Below are 20,158 nucleotides of genomic sequence, written 5' to 3' on the forward strand. Positions count from 1 at the left end.
TGACTGCAGCTGGATCCTGGAAGCCCAGAGAAGCTAAAGGAAACAGAAGGATGATGTGTACATTGGTGCAGTGTGATGTGTACATTCCCCAGCTGTTCACAGAAAGAGAGGAGGGAAACAAGCCTGGCTCTACCCCAACACAAAGGGCCACTTCTAGGTGACTGGGCGTTGAGTACACACTCACTTGGCTCTGGAATTGGTGCAGAAAGAATGATACTGTAGAGTTTCTTGGCCTCCTCCACGTGCTCTGAGATCTTGTCAATGTTGAGCCGAGTTTCTTCAATCTATAACCAGAAGAAGAATGAGCTTCATCACCAGAGGAAGAACATGTCCACGGCAGAGAACACTTAGCAGAGCTCCCTGCTGAAAGCCAACCACCTTCTGGCTTGAGGAAGCAGAGGAATCCTGAAAGGCTCCAGCTGCCCACTGCGTGCCTGCTCCATAATCAGAAAAACTAATCCCAACAGAGCAGAGGTACTGCTTCCTCAGAGGAACACCCCGCCCACCTTGGATGGCAGGATTCAGGCCAGAGCCAAGAAGAGCCAGGAAAACCCAGGAAGACTAGCCAGAGGGAGGGCCAGAAAACCTCATCAGGCTTTTCCCACAGCCACAAAAAGTGACACCAGAAGAGAGTGAGGCTAGAGAGAGGAGGAACAAGAAAGGAGGGAAAGAAGGTGAGAATAAACCTAAAGAGTGGAAAACAAAGAAGAGAGAGAGAAACAAAGACGACAGAGATGGAGAGATCAAGCAGTGACCATCTGAAGAGCCAGCCCCAGCCTCCCCTGGACATACACCTGGGTGGAAGGGCTCTCACTAGGTGATTCCCACAGGTATTAGGAGGCAGAGGTCTGAGTCATGGTGCATATCTACACATTCCTAAGATTCCTGACTGTACAAGGTGGGTATCATAAAATACTTCCAGAAGCCCTTTCTGTCCATACAGGCAACACCACAAGACATTGCTCCATGAGTATCGTAAAGCTTTTTTTTTTTTTTTGACAGAGTGGACAGAGAGAGAGACAGAGAGAAGAGAAAGGTCTTCCTTTTGTCGTTGGTTCACCCTCCAATGGCTGCTGCGGCTGGCACACCGCGCTGATCCGATGGCAGGAGCCAGGTGCTTCTCCTGGTCTCCCATGGGGTATAGGGCCCAAGCACTTGGGCCATCCTCCTCTGCACTCCCTGGCCACAGCAGAGAGCTGGACTGGAAGAGGGGCAACCAGGACAGAATCCAGCGCCCCAACTGGGACTAGAACCCGGCGTGCTGCCGCAGCAAGGCGGAGGATTAGCCTAGTGAGCCACGGTGCCGGCTCCATGAGTATCAAAAGCAACCTTAGCTCCCCCTTCAAAGGCACCATGGCTCCTTCTGCAGTGGAAGCAAACATACAGGGAGCAGCAAAGCAAAGAGAGACCTCAGACCAGCAGCAGACCCTCAGTGCCCAAACCAGGTCATGTCAGCACTGCCACAATTAACCAACAGAAGTCTTGCAAAACACCTCACAGTGGGATCTTATCTGAAATGCAACAGAAATACAACTCCATGTACATGTTTCCTTCAAGGGGATGATTCATCACTTCTTAAAAAGCGGATTGTAGTTCTCCAAGTTGCACAGAAAATAGGAGAAATAAAACTTGAGCTCTCGGAGGAAGGGAATCTCATTTTTTTTTTTTTTTTTTTTGACAGGCAGAGTGGACATTGAGACACAGAGAGAAAGGTCTTCCTTTGCCGTTGGTTCACCCCCAAATGGCCGCTACAGCCAGCGTACCGCACTGATCCAAAGCCAGGAGCCAGGTACTTATCCTGGTCTCCCATGGGGTGCAGGGCCCAAGCACTTGGGCCATCCTCCACTGCACTCCTGGGCCACAGCAGAGAGCTGGCCTGGAAGAGGGGCAACCGGGATAGAATCCAGCGCCCTGACCGGGACTAGAACCCGGTGTGCCGGCGCCGCAAGGCGGAGGATTAGCCTAGTGAGTCGTGGCGCCGGCCTCATTATGTTCTTAGACCTATACATCATATTCAATGTTATTAAAATAAAAAAAAAAAAACACCTTGAGCTCCCTAACCCTCAAATCTGTACTTCTGTCACGGGGATAAGGGATGTTCCCCTCTACATATACACTGGCTTAGATGTGCCACAGTTTGAGAGTACAATCACTTATTTAAAGATGGAGAATACAACTGGGAATACTGTTTCCATTAGAGCTAAAATTTTTTTCTTTAATTCTCCATGCTGTTTCTCTTTCAGCAGAATCTCAAGTCTACCCAACTATAAAAAGGGCCTGTGTCAGCGCTGTGGCACAGCGGGTTAAAGCCCTGGCCTCGAGCGCCTGCATCCCATATGGGCACCTGTTCTAGTCCCGGCTGCTCCTCTTCTGATCCCGCTCTCTGCTATATCCTGGGATAGCAGCAGAAGACGGCCCAAGTCCTTGGGCCTCTGCACTCACGTGGGAGACCCAGAAGAAGCTCCTGGTTCCTGACTTCAGATCAGCGCAGCTCCAGCCATTGTGGCCGTTTGGGGAGTGAACCAGCAGATGGAAGACTTTTCTCTCTGTCTCTATCTTTCTCTGTAACTCTTTCAAATAAATAAAATAGTCAATCTTAAAAGGGGGGGGGCCTGTGTCACCACCTGTGAACACTTGACAGTGTCTACTGCAGTCACCTCGGAATCTGGCCCTTGAGCAACCCAGAAATTACCACCTCCCCTCTCTTCCCCTTTCTCTGTCACATCAACTTGCAACAAGGGGATATCATTGCATCATGCCATGTTTCCACTTCCATCATATGTCCTGCCAAAGCAACTGTATGGTTTATAGGATTAAGAAAAAAGCCTTTTAAGAATAAAATGCACTAACCATTTAAAAAGTTTAATCAGGGTGGGCATTTGGCGTAGCAGTTAAGATACCAGTTAGGATACCTGTGTCCCATATTGGAGTGCCTGAGTTTATATCTAAATCCTGCTAACACAGATCCTGGGAGGCAGCAGGTGATGGCTCACAGGACTGGGTTCATACTACCAGCATGGGAGACCTAGGTTGAGTTCTTGGTTCCTGGCTTCAGTCCCAACTATGGCCGTTACAGGCATGTGAAGAGAGAACCAGCAGATGGGAGCCTGTTCATACTCACTAGCTCTGTGTGTGGGTGTGATGTGGGTGTCTGTGTCTGTCTATCTGTCTCTCAATAAACTTAGAAAAATCTTCTGGAAAAGTGATGAAATGAAGTGCATGCTGACCCAAAGTTTAGTCAATGGTAGAAAAACATGAGATAGGCCATTTCTAGGATGAAAGTGCAGCACCTGACCCTCAGTGCTGCCCCAGGCATTCTGGGACTGCAGAGTAGATGCTCCTCTGGTTTTTGCTTTGTTTTTTTAAGATTTATTTATTTTTATTTCAAAGACAGAGTTGCAGGGGCGGGGGGTGGGGAGAGAAAGGTCCTCCATCCATTGGCCCACTTCCTAGACGGCCGCAAGGGCTGTGCTGATCCGGAGCCAGGAGCTTCTTCCGGGTCTCCCACGTGGGTGCAGGGGCCCAAGAACCCGGACCACCCCCCCACTGCCCTCCTAGGCCACAGCAGAGAGCCAGAATGGAGGCGAAACAGCCGGGACCCAAACCAGCACCCACACAGGACGCCAGCACTGCAGGCGGCAGCCCCAACCGCTAAGCTACAGCACTGGCCCCGCATCTGGTATTAAGAAAAGCTGGGTGCTGGATGTTTACGACTTCAGGATGAGCAACTGCCTTTTTCTTTTTGAACTTCATGTCTTCTATTTTTCTTGGAAGTGTTGGTTTTCCTCAAAGGTTACTTTCTGAGTATCTCATGGAGGCAGCTACATGTGATTTCCTTGTGTGCATTTGCCAGACGAGCAAAAATTCACGTGGGGTGAAGGTGCAAGGAATCTAGAAGAAAACTGGCAAAGGCCAACCTCAAAGTCAAGCTATTTGTATGAGTCTGTGGTTAAGCACACTGACATTACCCTATACTAGCATATGTTTAAGAACTGATGTTGATTCAACATATATCTCTACCAGAAACGAGGCTAGGCCCCTCACAGAACTTTTGAGAGGTTCCCATCATTTTTTCCTTTTTACACATGAGAACACTAAGGCTCAAAAACTAGAGGAACTTAATCCAGTCCATACTGCAGAGAGGGGCAAAGCTTGAGGTCTGAACCCAGGCAGCTGCCTCCTGAGTCAGGTAAACATGGAAGAACCACCTACTCTGTCTTCTCTCCAAAGTTCACATGTGTGCAGCCTACACCAGGTTCACATTCAACATAGTGTTTCATAAGCGTGCTTCAGTCCTATTTCACAGAGATCATGAACCTCATTTCATTTTCCTCTAACCATGTCTCCCAGTAGAGGGCTTTTTTACACAATAAGCACCCAAGAAATACTGCTAAGAGAACCAATACAAACTCACTTTTTAACAAAGCACTAGTCTAAATCTGCAACAGATACATCTCCATTACTAAATGTTGCTTTTTAAAATGCAATTTTCAATAATGTGCCAATAATATAGGAATCAAGAAAATAAGGACTTAAGAAGGTACATTAGGATCAAGCAGGGTTCAGGTTTTGGCTCCACTCCTTAGTAGTTTTATGGTCTTGAAAAAGCCACTTATCATTCCTAACCGCCAATTTTCACATCCGTGAAATGAGGATTATCACCATTTCCACTTCATAGGTGTTGTGAAGATTAAAGCAGATCATACACATCAAATGCTTGACACAAACATGTGCTCAATAAATATGTGATGATGACAATCTTGAATACAACTGCCAGCAGTGGGACAGGCACTCAGCCTCGTGGTTAAGATTCCTGTCCCGTATCAGAGAACCTGGATTCCATGTCCAGCGACAGCTCCTGACTCCAGCTTCCTGCTAATGTGGCCCTTGTGAGGCATCAGTGATGGCTCAAGTGACAACAAGAGTTGACCACATGGGAAACCTGGATTGTGTTCCCAGGTCCCAGCTAAAGCCTGACTCAGTCCCATTCATTGTGGACACTGGAGGAGTAAACCATACCAGGAATAAACTCACTCTCATACTTGCTTGCTCACTCTCTCTCTTCCCACTGCTCAATTTAAAAAAATAAAAAAAAAAAACAGCAATTACTATATATTTATTACATGCTAGGCATTATGCTGTGCCTTTACAAGGATATCTCATTTAATCCTTATAGCGGTGCTAATGTTAACAACACACTCTGATGTCACTGGCAGCCACCCAAGGAAATCTAAGAACAGCAAGTCAACTACTCCTTATGCTGAGTTTTGCCATTTATAGTTATATTATACTAACCACCATCATCTAACTTTAAGGAGGTAGTTAAAGCCATTTCCCTCTGGATCTAACAGCCAGCAGAATTTAATTAGATGATGGAAAGCACAGAAAGTACTATTTTGGAAAACTGACAGGTTGTCATAAGGTAAGATGTGAGGCTAAGCAAAAAGCTTTGTTCAATCTCCCTAAGAATTAGTTTCAGCCTCCCTTAAACTCCCATGTGCCTGTGCCTCAAGCTGGTTATTAATTCCAGTGTTTACTGAAAACTTATTACATGCCATCCTTCCTGTTTTTAATTTTTATTTATTATTTATTTGAAAGGCAGAGAGACGAACACAGAGACAAGAGACTTCCACCAGTGAGACACACAAACAGCTCCTACCTGCTGGTTCATTCCTTAAATGACCACAACGCCCAGGGCTAGACTAGGCCAAAGCCAGGAGCCAGGAACCCAATACAGGTATTTCATGTGAGTGGCAGGGACCCAACCACTTCAGTCACTACTGCTGCCTCCCAGAGGGCACAACGGCAGGAAACTGGAATCAGTGGCTGCTGGAGCTGGGCTTGGAATGCGGGCACTCTAACGCAGAACATGGGTGTCTTAACTGCTAGCTTACATTCCTACCCCATGTGTCACCCTTCTAAGGTACAAAACTAATGTGGTCCTAAGAGTCAAATAAATTATTCCTCTTTTTCAAAATTCATATACCTTTACTTCCCCTCCCCCCAAAAATGGCATAATCTAAACCAGACCCTATACTAGAGCTTCTCGGTCCAGACCTTTTTGACTTGTGCGCTTCCTTGCTTTAGAAAACAATGGTAAGATCGGAGGGAAGGAGGAGGCATTTCAGTCAACCAAGCAAAAACTCCTAAGGGCTTTCGTCAAGACTAGGGTTTCAACTCTCCTTTTATAAATGAAAGCAAAATGGCCGGCGCCACAACTCACTAGGCTAATCCTCCACCTTGCGGCGCCGGCACACCGGGTTCTAGTCCCGGTCGGGGCGCCGGATTCTGTCCCGGTTGCCCCTCTTCCAGGCTAGCTCTCTGCTGTGGCCCGGGAGTGCAGTGGAGGATGGCCCAAGGACCCCATGGGAGACCAGGAGAAGCACCTGGCTCCTGCCATCAGATCAGCGCAGTGCGCTGGCCGCGGCGGCCATTGGAGGGTGAACCAACGGCAAAGGAAGACCTTTCTCTCTGTCTCTCTCTCCCACTGTCCACTCTGCCTGTCAAAAAAATAAATAAATAAAAATAAAAATAAATAAATGAAAGCAAAATAATGATCTAGTTATGCTACCCAGAAAAAACAAATATTCTCAGAAAATGATCTCAAATCAATGTATTTGGGCTCCTCATCACACAAAATTTAGTCTAGAAGACAAAAAAAAAAAAAACTATCCAGTTATATTAGTCTAAGTAACAAATAGAAGAAATTGTCTACAAATAGGAATGGGGGGCTGTGGAGTCAGAGGATGGTAAAGCACTCAAAATTAGCAACACAGAGTAGGCATTTGGTCTAGTGATTAAGATGCCAGTTAAGACACCTGCAGCCCGTATCAGAGTGCTTGTGTTCAAGTCCTGTCTCTGGCTCCTAACTTCAGCTTCCTGCTAATGCAAACCCTGGAGGAGGCAGGTGACGGCTCAATACTTGGGTCTCTGCCATCCACACAGGAGACCTGGATTTAGTTCCTGGCTCTTGGCTTCAGCCTGGCCCAGCCGTGGCTGTTATGGGCATTTTGGGAGTGAACTAGCAGATGGAAGATCTCCCTGTGTCTGCCTATATATGTCTGTCTCCCTCCCTCTCAAATAATAATAATAATAATAAAATAAATTAGCAACAGTAGGTTGGAAGGACAAAGAAAGAAGATAGGGTAGCCAGGGCCCACTGTGAGAGTCAGCCCATGCTGGAGTTGACCAGCAGAATTCCATGGGACCAAGGAGGCAGGGTCTACGGAGTAAAAGCTGAGGCCATAGAACAGACAAGTCTGAGGAACAGACGCAGAGGAGGATAACCAAGGCTCTTCCATTGCCTGAGTCACGTGCCAGTACCTCTTTGTCTTAGTCTGTTTTAGGCTCCTATAATAAAAACACCATGAACTGACTAGGTGACTTAAAAATAAGCATGTATTTCAACAGCTCTAGATGCCAGGAAGTCCAATATCTACAATGGGCTCCAACACATAAATTTAGGGGAGGATACAAACATGCAGTTCACAGCACTCCCCTTGGTCAAACACAGAATCCAGTCAGCAAGGGAACCCAGGAAAGGTTACCTGTAATACAGGGTAGAACACAGGCAGGGCAAGAAGTGGCCCTAACAGCAAACAGGAAAATGACTGGCAAGCGCTTCCTGCCTTCGCAATTGAAAGAACCCAGAAATTCACAATATACCAGTTTGCCTAGCAGGTCCCTGCACTGAAATATCCTGCTTAAAAAGTTTTAAAAAGTCTTTACTGCCAGATTTGGCTTAATGCCTACATTTCCAAATGACACTTACTTTGAGGTTCTTAATCCTAACCAAAAGGAAGCTACCTGGCAAGTCCCTATGCTTTAAGACTTCTACCTTTCAGTTCCTCTGACCAGGCACTGTTCTACCTCCACCATATCTACAACCCCACCCACTCCACCCAGGCCCCACAGAACTTCGCTCACAATCCTTCCACTCTCACTTCTCCCGGTCCTGGGGCCGCGTGTTGGCATCCATGATTCTATCAAGTACATGAGACCACTCATTAGACAACTGTCCAATGAATAAATGAAAACAAGTAACTTTAGGAGACAAGTATGCTTCATTCGCCACTGCAAAATGGTCTCAGATTGTTTTTAAGTGTGCCTGTTATGAACTGAATATTTTTGTCCCCTAAAATTTTGCGTGTGTGATACGAGGCCATTGGGCAGTAGACTGAGTTGCACATAAAACATTGCATCCCCAGCACCTTACACACTGTCTGAAAGACAGTAAGCACTCACATATTTAGATGAATAGATGTCCTATCAAATTAAACCCCTAAAGTTTCTGCCTCCAAAGACAGTACACTCTGAAACACTGTTCTGTCAGCTGAGCAAACACATCAAGGGAAAGACAGACAATTGCAAATTAGACAAAAGTCTGTGGTTTATCATTTACCAGGTTCTGGAGTGATCAGCCAAGATGGCCTGAAAACCCAAGGGCCAGTTCTTTAACAGCTGAGAAACTGGAGAAGACATTCAAGTTTTACAATGCAAATTACATCTGAAACCATCCCGGCCCTGTGACTTCATCTGTAGCTTGCAAATGCCCTGTGACCAAGCTGTGATTCACATTATCAGCTCTCAGCAAACAACCAATGGTGACCTACTGGAACCAGTCCAAAAAGCAAGTTTCATAAGAGTCCTTAGTGATATTCTGCAAGATGTGCTAAGCATGGTTCCCGGTCACACAGACAAGGAAACCTCTCCTTTCTCCAATACTGAAATGTACCTCATGCCAATTTCAAGGATGTTTACAGACCACACTCTATTAAAAATAAAAGTTTCTGGTCTACTTACACACAAGAACATTGGAAGACAGAATGGTGATATGAACTAAAATCTATTGCATCTAGATGTACCATATGTCAGGCACTGTGTTAGATGCATCCATATAATTTCTCATTATATACTCATAATAACTGGAAGGTGATAGTACCATTCCTATTTGAGAGGAAATGTGTTTGGGATTTAAACAGCTTTTTCCAAGTTATACCACTGATAATGGACAGGGCTGAGATTTAGGTCAGGGTCTGTGAGACAGCGCCTGAGGATTTCTTCCCATGATCTTTCCCTCTGTCTCTGTCCTCTCCCCCCATGTCTATCTCTCTATTCTGTCAGTTGAGAAATGAGGAAAGCAGCATTGCCTAACCCCATGCTAAATACTTTGTTAGCTCTCCTTAATTCCCAAGAAATTTTTGAGGTATTTTTCTTCCCATTACATCAATAAATCCACTGAGAACTGAAGTTAAGGATGCAACCAAAATTCCACATTTTGTAGAAGATAAAAAGTTTACTTTCAAAGACCATACTCTTTCTACATTACTTAGCTGTCCCCAATTCTATCCTAAATATAAAAGGATTTTTTTGTGTTGGGGGTTCTACCCAAATGACAGAAAACCATTTAACAGAGATAAACCAATAGAAGCAAAGCAGCTGGAAGGTCTTGTTCAGTCTGCAAAGGAACTCTTCAAAAACAGCAACCACCCATCCCATGCTATGTTGTCTAGAAAACGCTTTCCAGATGCATGAGCCCATGTGATCGTCACAAGAGCCTTGAAAGGTAAGTACTAACATCGCTGATTTCCAGAACAAGAACTTAAAGTTCAAATAGGATAATTAACTTATAATCACACTATTGTGAAATTCTTAAGGCTGGACCCAAAATATTGGTGGCCCAACTGCACCATCTTCCCCTCTCGCAAGGAATATTTCTTCTCAGGGACCTTCTTAATTGGAGACCACAGTTACTGGAAAAGATCCCTTATCTTAGGGAAGATGTTCAATGCATGTGGGTCTCCAGGGCAAGATTGCAGGGACAAGCTCTAATGACTTCAAACATCTCCATTAAGTCCACCCCCACCAGTGAACAGAAGAATATTTTCCTTCCACAATGCACACCAGGAATAAAACTGGAATCACAAAACCCAAGTATTCTTTGCTCTCACTATGACTCCTCAGCCAGGAGGAGGAGGGTGGGGCACTGTGGAACATGCACAGCCAATCTCCCAGTCAGGTCTTCATCTGTTCTTCAAACCCTTTGTTGCTCTAATGGATAAAAAGGTATGAACCCTCATGCTCCTCTCCGCTCCATTTAGAGGAGCTGCAGGGCTACTTCTCCCTTCTCCACATCTGCAAATGCAGGATGGAAGTACTCATGATCTCCCTGTAAAAAGATTACGATGCCTCTTGTATTCCTACAAGGGAAATAAACCACAGTATGGTGCCAAGAACCTCAGTGATAACATGCTTTTGGGGTTTTTTTTTTTTTTAATCATTCATTGAACAAATACATACCTAATGCCACACTGAATGTTTTATAAGCATTATCCCATTTAATCTTTATAATAATCCCATGGGGAATTATATTATCGATCCCAATTTACAGATTAGGAAACCATGACTCACCATTTTACGGAACATTCACAAAATCAACAGCTGGTCAGAAGTGGAGCTGAGATTTATACCCAAGCTCCCCTGGCTCCAAAGCCTGTATTTCTGTCCAGGATAAACTCCTGATTCCACAAGCTTCCCACCACTTCCTATCTACTGCAGCACCAGCCCAACAAAGACCTCTGAGATTCAGGATTATGTGAGAATCTCCAAGCAGCTCATTTTTGCCCTGTTGAACTGGTAGTTTCTCAGTTCCTCAGTTACCACCAGAGTAAGTGAAAGGGACTATAAAAATTTTGGATTCAACAAATTTGATCTAACTGGTAACAGGCTTTTAAGATACAATGCTTTTTCACATGACCATATGGGGGATGCTATATTTAAATTATGGACTTGAGGCAAGAAAGGATGTCATTAAAATGCTGTTATATAACATAAGAATGAATCCAAAGGCATCTCTCCAGTTACAATTTACCCTCTGCTGACTTTCTTAATAAGATTAAAATCCAGATCCTCCCAAAGAAGTACTGAAAAGACAATCTCCTGGTAACATCTTCATGTAGGCATCCCACCCAGCAGAAGACTGCTGACCTCCTGCCGCTGCCCACGAAAGATGGGGGATTTTGTATGGTTACTATGGAAGCTGTGTTTTCTTATGGATGTTCAGAGTAAAATACAGGAAGGTCGCCTACCTCTGAGAAGAACTCATCCATGAAAGCTGTGTTGTCAATAGCGATCTCAACCTCATCAGTGTCATCATCTTGTGTCAGCTGCTTCTGCAAGACACGAAAAAGAGAAGAGGGGGGAATCAAAAAGCACAATGAATAGTCAACATTACTGAGGCTCACTAAGTACTGGAAGCTGGGCCCGGCGCTGTGGTGCAGTGGGTTAACACCCTGGCCTGCAGTGCCAGCATTCCATATGGGCACCGGTTCAAGACCCGGCTGCTCCGCTTCTGATCCAGCTCTAAGCTATGGCCTGGGAAAGCATCAGAAGATGGCCCAAGTCCTTGGGCCCCTGCACCCACATGAGAGACCAGGAAGAAGCTCCTGGCTTTGGATCAGCGCAGCTCTAGATGTTGTGGCCAAACGGGGAGTGAACCATCAGAAAGACCCCTCCCTCTCTCCCTCTCTCTCTCTCTCTGCCTCTCCTCTGTGTAACTCTGACTTTCAAATAAATAAATAAATCTTTAAAAAAAAAAGTACTGGAAGCTTTATTAAGCGTTTTGTACATGAATTCCTTGAAAACTCATAATATCTCTATGACTTACCAAACTGGGGGGGGGGGGGGGGGGGGGGCAGGTTACATTGCCTGAAATTAAATCCTTGCTCTATCACTTAATAATTTTTTTTTGCTGTGAGTAAAAGCAGATAAAGGGAGGGAGGTGCAAGTGACCAATCAATATTGCTGCCTCTAGTTTAAATGTCAATACAAGTAAGAGTACTACCCACTTCATAGGGTTGTTGAAGCAATTAACAAGATCATGAATATAAAATACTTTTGCACAGTATTTGGCACACTGAAGTACTCAATAAATGCTATTTACTGGTGGTGGCAGTCATGGTGGTAATGGTAGTATTTCTGTAGGAGGTGGCTTCAAAAAATTCATGGAAAATAGAACTAAAACATAAATTTACTTTGGTGTAAATTATTTGAAATCCATACAAAGGAAAAGATGGAAAATACATATTATGGCAAAAAAAACTATACATGGATCCCAAAACATTTTTACAACAAGATAAACTTATTATCTTTCAATTCTAAGTAACCCCCTGGTCCCCACACTCACACAGTTGAGGTTAAGTAACTCGTCCAAAATCACACAGCTAAAACTTGGGACAGGCAAACTCTATCCTGTCTACGAATCTGGGACCATTCTCAATTCTGTTCAAACAGGTCCAAGACACAATTCCTCTCAAGCACGAGCTTTAAATACTCTCAGCAGGAGTACAGACTTTCCTGTCTCCAGAACCACCTATTACAAAGGAAATCGCGCTGTGCTGCTCCCTGTCAGAGTTCATGTTTATAAGGAAAAGGAAGTTCTCTCCCATCGCCCAGCAACCTCTGGGGACCCAAGCCTTCTCATTCAACTTCCTCTGGAAGATCTTCAAAACGGCCTTCCAAAAGGGAGGCATTCCACTCCCTGCCCAGCTCAGGCGGCTCAGCTGTTTCTTCTTGAGTGCTCTCCCCAGACTGCTGCTGTACCACACACTGCCAATCTCTAAGCACACAGCGGGCACTGCTTGCTGAGGGAGGAAGGTGGGGGAACTTCCCAGTACTTGTTTCTTCAGTGGCCTGTGAGGCCCCAGACGTCCACAGGCAATGAAAATCACCAGGGGCCTCTGTTCTTCCCTTGCCACCATTCCCTGAATCTGCAGAAGGAGTTCTTACTGGGAATTCCCATCGATATCTGGAGCTCTCCAACCATCTGGGAGGTGTCTTGATTGCCTCTCCTGGTGTTTCATTCTCTGGATGGTTTAGAGCATGCCACAATTTACAGCCACAATCAAGGGAGTCAAATTTGAGGTCCCTGCTACAGCCTCCATGATCATGTCCCTAAAACTAAGAACCGATCATGTCCTTTTACCACCTAAAATCATTCAAAGACCACTCAACTTCTAGGATTAAAAGTTTAATGTCTAACTCAGTTTACTGGCCCTTTAAGACCCATGCTCAGCCACATCTCTCCCACTATGATGCACCCCCTAGACCAAGCACTTGGAACTCCTTGCATTTCCTGGACACACCATTGTTTCATTATCACTGATGTCACATAAGGCCTTCTTCCTGAAAGGCACTTGTCCAACTGGCAAGTTTTTACCTAGCCTTTAACACTTGGCTCAGCCAACGCTCATGGAATGACACACGCCTAACACATGCCTTCCCCCATGCAAATATAAAACCTCCCTAAACTCCCAGTGCACTTAATTTGTACAAACTTTCCATAGCAACTATCACAGCCTTCTACTATTTATCCCTTAAATACCTATTTTCCCCCACAGGCTATAGACTCTGGGGTTCAGAGTTGACTCATGTATACGTTAGAGTAAATTTGCGTGTGTGTTGGTGTTCCCAGAATACCTTCCTTTGCAGAGTTGTTCATCATGCTCCCCATCTATTCCTGGAGAGGCTATAAATCCAGCTCCCTGAGAAATCTTACGAAAGGAGTCTAAACCAAGTGGAGCTGAGTCAACCAACGGTAGCATCCAAAAAATGTTCACGAAACTCCCAGGACCGCCTTCGTACTTATCCTTCCTGAGGCCCCCATGGCTATGGAGAGGTTCTACAGATCTTCTCAAGTTTCCTTTCAATGAGCTTAACAGTATCCTAATAACATATTATTCTGCCAAAATAAGCTTTTGTCACTTGCAATTAAGCCTGAGCACTGCTTTTTGTCATTAATTTATTATACCTGACTGAATAACTCTTATCTGAAATGCTTGAAACTAGAAGTGCCTCAGAATTTGGATTTTTGGGGAATATTTGCATAATCTTGGCAATGAAACCCAGCTCGAAACACAAAATTCATTCATTTAATATACTTATACACACAGCAAAGGTAATTTTAGATAATATTTTTGGTGTATTTTTGACTGACTCATCACACAAGGTCAACTGTAGAATTTTTCATTTATGTATCATATTGGCAGCATTCAAAAAAATTTCAGATTTGGGGTACATTTCAAATTTTGGATTTTCTTGGCCAGCACCATGGCTTACTAGGCTAATCCTCTGCCTGCAGCGCCAGCACACTGGGTTCTAGTCCCGGTTGGGGCACCGGATTCTGTCCCAGTTGCTCCTCTTCCAGTCCAGCTCTCTGCTATGGCCCGGGAAAGCAGTGGAGGATGGCCCAAGTGCTTGGGCCCTGCACCCGCATGGGAGACCAGGAGAAGCACCTGGCTCCTGGCTTCAGATCGGCACAGCGCCGGCCATAGCAGCCTTTTGGGGGGTGAACCAATGGAAGGAAGACCTTTCTCTCTGTCTCTCTCCCTCCCTGTCTAACTTTACCTATCAAAAAAAAAAAAAAAAAGCTTAAAAAAATTTTGGATTTTCAGACTAGGAATACTCAACCTATACTTAGTAATATACACACATTCACACACAATTAATTCAGGCCTCAACCACACATGCTGACTGGGAAGAGGGATAGACTAAGAGAAGTTTCCAGAGGCTGGGAACAATGGTGTCCTGGAGCACAGAGGGCTAGCTCTCCGTGGTGATACAAGCAGTTGAAAACCCTGGAATTTTTACAAGGAATCTCACATCCAAGATGGCCATCTCTTGGCTTTGTGCAGGCTGCAGATGGGCAGCCTTGTCCACTGACAGAAAATGCATAAACTGAGGACAGAGAAGCCACTGGTAAGCATGACACAGGTCTAAAATCTGCTATTACCAAATACTGGCTGAGAGCTCTCAGTCAGATCATAATCTGAGTCTGCTACATGTGGGTGTTAACACCACACACCTTATGAGGCCTGGAAGAAATCACATATGGAAAGCTTCTAGCACAAGAGAAAGTACACACAAATGCCTAATAAATGTCAGTTTCCCTATCACCTAGCTTAAAGGTATGGGTTTAAAGAACAAAACCTGGCACTAGCATTGTGGCACAGAGGCTAATGCCCATGCTGACATCCATATAGGCGCCAATTCATATCCCCAGCTGTTCCACTTCCGGTCCAGCTCTCTGCTAATGGCTTGGGGACAGCAGAAAATGACCCAAGTACTTGGGCCCCTGCCACCCACATGGAAGGCCAGGAAGAAGCTCCTGGCTCCTGGATTCGGCTTGGACCAGCCCTGGTCATTACATCATTTGAGGAGTGAACCAGCAGTTGGAAGATTCTCTCTCTCTCTCTCTCCCCCTCCCCCCTCCCACACTTTCACATAAATATATAAATATATTAAAAAGAAAAGAAAAATAACAGAATCCTGTATGAGAAGGAGAAGGGAGGGAGGGGTGAGAAAAGCAGAAGGGAGGGGGGTGGGGGCAAAAAAGGGGAGGAGTGGGAGAAGCAGGGCAAACTTCAGAACTTCCTCCACAGGAAATTCTCACACTAAAGGCAAAGTGAGCAGGACTGGTTCCACAGCATCATGACGACCAGGTTCTGTATCTGCCTCCATCACATGCTTGTCAGTACGCATTAAACAGATGGCCCAACATCTCCAAGCCTTGATAGCCTCATCTGGACCCTGCTTCAGAGGCAAGCTCTGTACCACTGCAATTGCCCACAACCTACTTGATGATCTCTCTGTTCCAATCCCATCACTCCTCCCATTTCCCAGCATACACTGGCTCCCTATCACCTACTGTGCGAAGTCAAAGGCCTCAGCCTGTCTTTCAAGACCCTCTGCCAGTTGGTCATATGTACCCTTATCTGCTCATATTTCCTACTGCTCTCTGCAGGCACTGACTCTCAAGTTCACTTCCTCACTATCTTCTGCAGCCATCACATTTATTCATGCCCCTGGATTTCTATTAGCACTGTGCACCCTTATTCTGTAGCACCACCTACATACATGGTTGTCCCTTGGCATCTGGGGGAGGGAGGGGGTTCCAGAACACTCTGTGGACACTGAAACACTTGGATGTGCAACTCCCTTATGGAAAATGGCACAGTATTTTCATAACTTTCACACATCCTCCTGCATACTTTAATTTTTTAAAAGATTTTATTTATTCATTTGAGAGGTACAGTTACAGACAGAGAGGAAAAGACAGAGAGAAACGTCTTCCATCTGCTGGTTCATTCCCCAGATGGTTGCTACAGCTGGAGCTGGACTGATCCAAAGCCAGAAACCAGGAGCTTCTTCCCAGTTCCCCATGTGGGTGCAGGGGCCCAACCACTTGGGCCATCTTCTAATGCTTTCTCAGGCCATAGTAGAGAGATGGATTGGAAGACAAGCAGCCAGGACACAAACTGGCACACATATGGGATGCCAGCACCACAGGCAGAGGTTTAGCCTACTATACCACAACACCAGCTCCCCACCTGCATACTTTAAATCATCTCTAGTTATAATACTTAACACAATGTAAATGCCCTGTAAAAAATTGTTCTGCTGTATTGTTTCAGGACTGATGACAAGAAAAAAGAAGTCTCCACACATTCAGTACAAAGCAAAAGTTTTTCCCAATATTTTCAACCTGCAGAGCCCACAGATACTACAGAGGTCCAACAGTAACTAGAATGCCTTCCATCTTCCTCTGCTTTCTGGACTCAACCTTCATGGCCTAGCTCTGGTCCCACTTCCCCCCACTTCATTTTTATCTAATTATTTTGAGTTGCAACCACAAATTTCCAAGCTCGACTGTAAGCCACTTGAAGTCAGGAATGGTGTCTCCTAAGTCTCAGTCACTCTGGAGCACCCTGGGACAGGGCTGAGCATATGAAAAGTAGGCAGGAGTCAACTGGCTGAACTCGCTCACAAAGTGACTGCATGCCAACATTCACTCCCAGGCTGTACAGCAACAGACAGGAACTCTGCAAAAATCTACTCCCCGCCTTGCCTCCTTCCATATATTATACGCATTACAGTGTTATATCATATATTATACACACACATGAGAGGTCTTCAAAAAGTTAATGGAAGGGGCCAGCATTGTGGCACAGCAGGTTAACTTGCCATTTGCAATGCCAGCATCCCATATTGGGTTGAATCCTGGCTGCTCTGCTTCTAATCCAGCTCTCTGCTAATACACCTGTGAAAGTGGCAGAGGATGACCCGAGTGCTTGGATTCCTGCCTCCCACTTAGGAGACCAGGACGGAGTTCAAGCTTCGGCCTGGCCCAGACCCAACCACTGTGGCCATCTGGGGAGTAAACCAGTGGATGGAAGATCTCTCTCTGTAGCTCTGGCTTTCAAACAAATATTTTTTAAAAAAAAGTTAATGGGAACTAATAGCGTACCTAAAACACAAAGTATTGGAGTGAAACAGACATTTTAAGATTCAAGGATTATTTACAGCCCTTGTCTCTTCCATTGAGGAACAGTGTTGTTGTTGTTTGTTTTTTTTTTTTTTCTCTTCAAACTATTTGTTGAACTCTTTTATTTAGTGTAGGGTTATATGATTATCAAATCAACTGAGAATAGATCTTTGTAAAAATTAAGAATGGGGATGTGAGAGGAGGAGCAAGGGCTGGGGCATGGGCAGGAGGGAGGGTAGGGGGAGAAGTATCACTATGTTCCTAAAGCTGTATATGTGAAATACATGAAACTTGTATAACTTAAATAACATTTTTTTAAAAAAGTTAATGTGAAATAGTACTATGAAAAAATTACATGGATTCAAAAATGTTTTTGTACTAAGTTTAATTCCATTTTTCCACATTTGTATATCTTCACACACCCACATAGAAGTAAAACATGTGTGTGTTTATATATGTATTTGTATATACATAGAGAGACGGGTGGGGAGAATAGCAGGGTGGTTGCAAGGATTAAAAAACATTTGTAAATATCCTTTTGCAATGAATAGCACATAGTAAAAACTCAATAAAGTAACCATATCTAGCCAAGTCAACTTCTCTATAGCCTTATCTGGATCTAATTAAACATAAAGAGAAAAGGGCAAGGAAAAAAATAGGACTTTTAAAGTTGAACCAACTTTAATGATTTCACCATCATATCCCCACACCTATAATGGGGAAACCAAGGCTCAAGAGTTAACTCAAATAATGAGTCACTGTCACAGACAGGGACAGAAACAGGCTTCTCGATTTTCATCTTTCCATGCAGTTCTTACCACTGTGGCACACCCCTCCCAAAATATGAAATAACAACAACAAAGTCAAGTCCACATCAGGAAATTCAAGGGAGGCCATCACAGACATTATCTGGAGTTGGGTAAAAACGGACTGACCACCAGGCTGCCCTACGCAGTGGTCTCCGGCTGACCCCGGGGCAAGGGCTCCTCCTCTGCTCACCCAGGCGTACTCCTACAGAACAAAGGACGGCAGGGTCCCCAAGGGGAAGGAGAGCACAGGATGCCCTTATCTTCAGCCCACATTACTGTGTGCGGCCAGGAAGAGAGCTCCAGCATCTTTATCAGAGAATCAAGGCATGTGGCAACAGGAACGTTCCAGTGGCTGCAGTATCAGCCACAGTCAGACAAGCGCGAGCCCAGCCACCCACTGCCTTCCCTCCCCAGCCTCCTGATGCCTCTCAAGCCAGGAGACGGGAGATACCAGTGAGCGACGCAGGCAACACTGACTTACAACCTGAGATCTCTCTGCCCCCAGACCCCACCCTCCAAACATGCCCTGAAACTGAGAGGACACCAGGGCCAGGACTTCCTCTCCCCAGGGAGCAGAAGTTCAGGGTCCTGCACTCAACCTCCAATGACCTCACCTGCAATTCCTCCCGCTCAGGGCTCACTGCCTGCTTCTCAAATATATTCTCTATTGTTCCAAGACTTTTTGGCCCTCTTTGTTAGCTCATCTAATGAATAAAAGCATTTGTCTCTGAGAGAGCTCCTGCTAGGTGACCACAGTCCTGTAGCTGCTCTATGAACACCACGCCAAAGCACCCCATCTACATATTCTCGTGGAGAACCTGCAAGTCAGGGAAGTTAGTACTCCAGGTGTCCTCGCTGCTGAAGAGCAGAGCAGGGCTCAGGCATAGCTCATCTGTCCTAAGCCCTTCTTACTGCCCTGCACCCTGCTCAAAGCAGCATGTGACAGACAGCAGCCAGGGGCCCAGGAGAGCAGCAGCCCAGTCATGCAGAAAGCACTCTTGGCAGGACACTTGTCTTGTTAAGCCACGCCTTTCTCGCTAAGTAAGGAGCTTTCCAGTGTGGCTTTGAGGAAGCCCAGGACACCTCCAAGGCGCCTGAAAAGCATACATGGCAGGTCAACCATAAGGGAAGCCCACAGCTGGGGCTTCCGGGCCTTTCCCTCTCTCCAATCTGCATGACTTCACATTTACCTGGCTTTACACACTGGGACTGAATATAGCATGCTATTGTTTAAAAAAAAAAAAGTCTTGTCAAAAAAAAGAGGAAAGCAAGCTGGAAAACCAGCCAAGTAGGTAATGCGTGCCTTCTAAGAAAGGGGACACAAAGAAGGAAGTCCCTTTAGCCTAAGTTAAAGCCCAGCTGCAACAGAAATGTCAATCATCAGCATTTCCTTAAGGATTTTTACAAATCAGAACAGTGAGACAGGAACAGAGAAAGAAAAGGAAGTCATCTCAAATAAGGAGCACACTGCTCACCAGCTCTCTCTCTCCCTGCCTCACCTGCCAGACCCCAGGGAGATGGGAAGGTCTCAGGACAAGACAGGAGGCCCAGGAGCTTCCAGGAAAGAGCTTCTGGGTGAAGCAAAGGAGAAAGGACGTCGGTCCCTAAGGTTCCGCAGCAAGGTATTAAAGGATTGTGGCCTGGCTGAGGTGCAGCCAGGTGAGGACAAAGTGCTCTCAAGGCATAGTCTACTCTTTGTAAACCCAGATCATGCTCCAATAAATTTGATTCAAAGAGATACTCACATCTCACTTTTCTTTTTTAAGATTTACTTATTTATTTGAAATGCAGAGTTAGAGCGAGAAACTTCCCTCTGCTAGTTCACTCTCCAAATGACCGCAACAGCCAGGGCTGGGCCAGACCAAAACCAGGAGCTTCTACCGGGTCTCCCACATGGGTGGCAGGGGCCCAAGGACTTGGACCATCCTCCACCGCTTTCCCAGGCACATTAGCAGGGAGCTGGATCACAAGTGGAGCAGCTGGGACTTGAAGTGGTGCCCTTATGGGATGCCAGCTCTGCAGGCTGCAG

General features: G+C 45.4%; 1 protein-coding gene across 6 annotated transcripts in view; it reads right to left on the minus strand.

Moving 5' to 3' along the window:
- The window catches only part of STX3 (syntaxin 3), a 47,022-nt gene that overhangs the window by 16,706 nt on the left and 10,158 nt on the right, over window positions 1-20,158 (minus strand). For all 6 annotated transcript variants that reach the window (XM_089308558.1, XM_051854392.3, XM_089308553.1 and 3 more), the window contains exons 2-3: window positions 11,088-11,171; window positions 185-284 (exon numbers count right to left, since the gene is read on the minus strand). In XM_089308558.1, coding sequence (XP_089164684.1) covers window positions 185-284; window positions 11,088-11,108 — 121 coding nt within the window. In that variant the 5' untranslated portion in view covers window positions 11,109-11,171. The remainder of the gene's footprint in view (window positions 1-184; window positions 285-11,087; window positions 11,172-20,158) is intronic.

Source organism: Oryctolagus cuniculus, chromosome 1, assembly GCF_051225735.1.
Source record: "Oryctolagus cuniculus isolate XC-2025 breed Fujian yellow rabbit chromosome 1, ASM5122573v1, whole genome shotgun sequence".
Lineage (NCBI taxonomy): Eukaryota > Metazoa > Chordata > Mammalia > Lagomorpha > Leporidae > Oryctolagus > Oryctolagus cuniculus.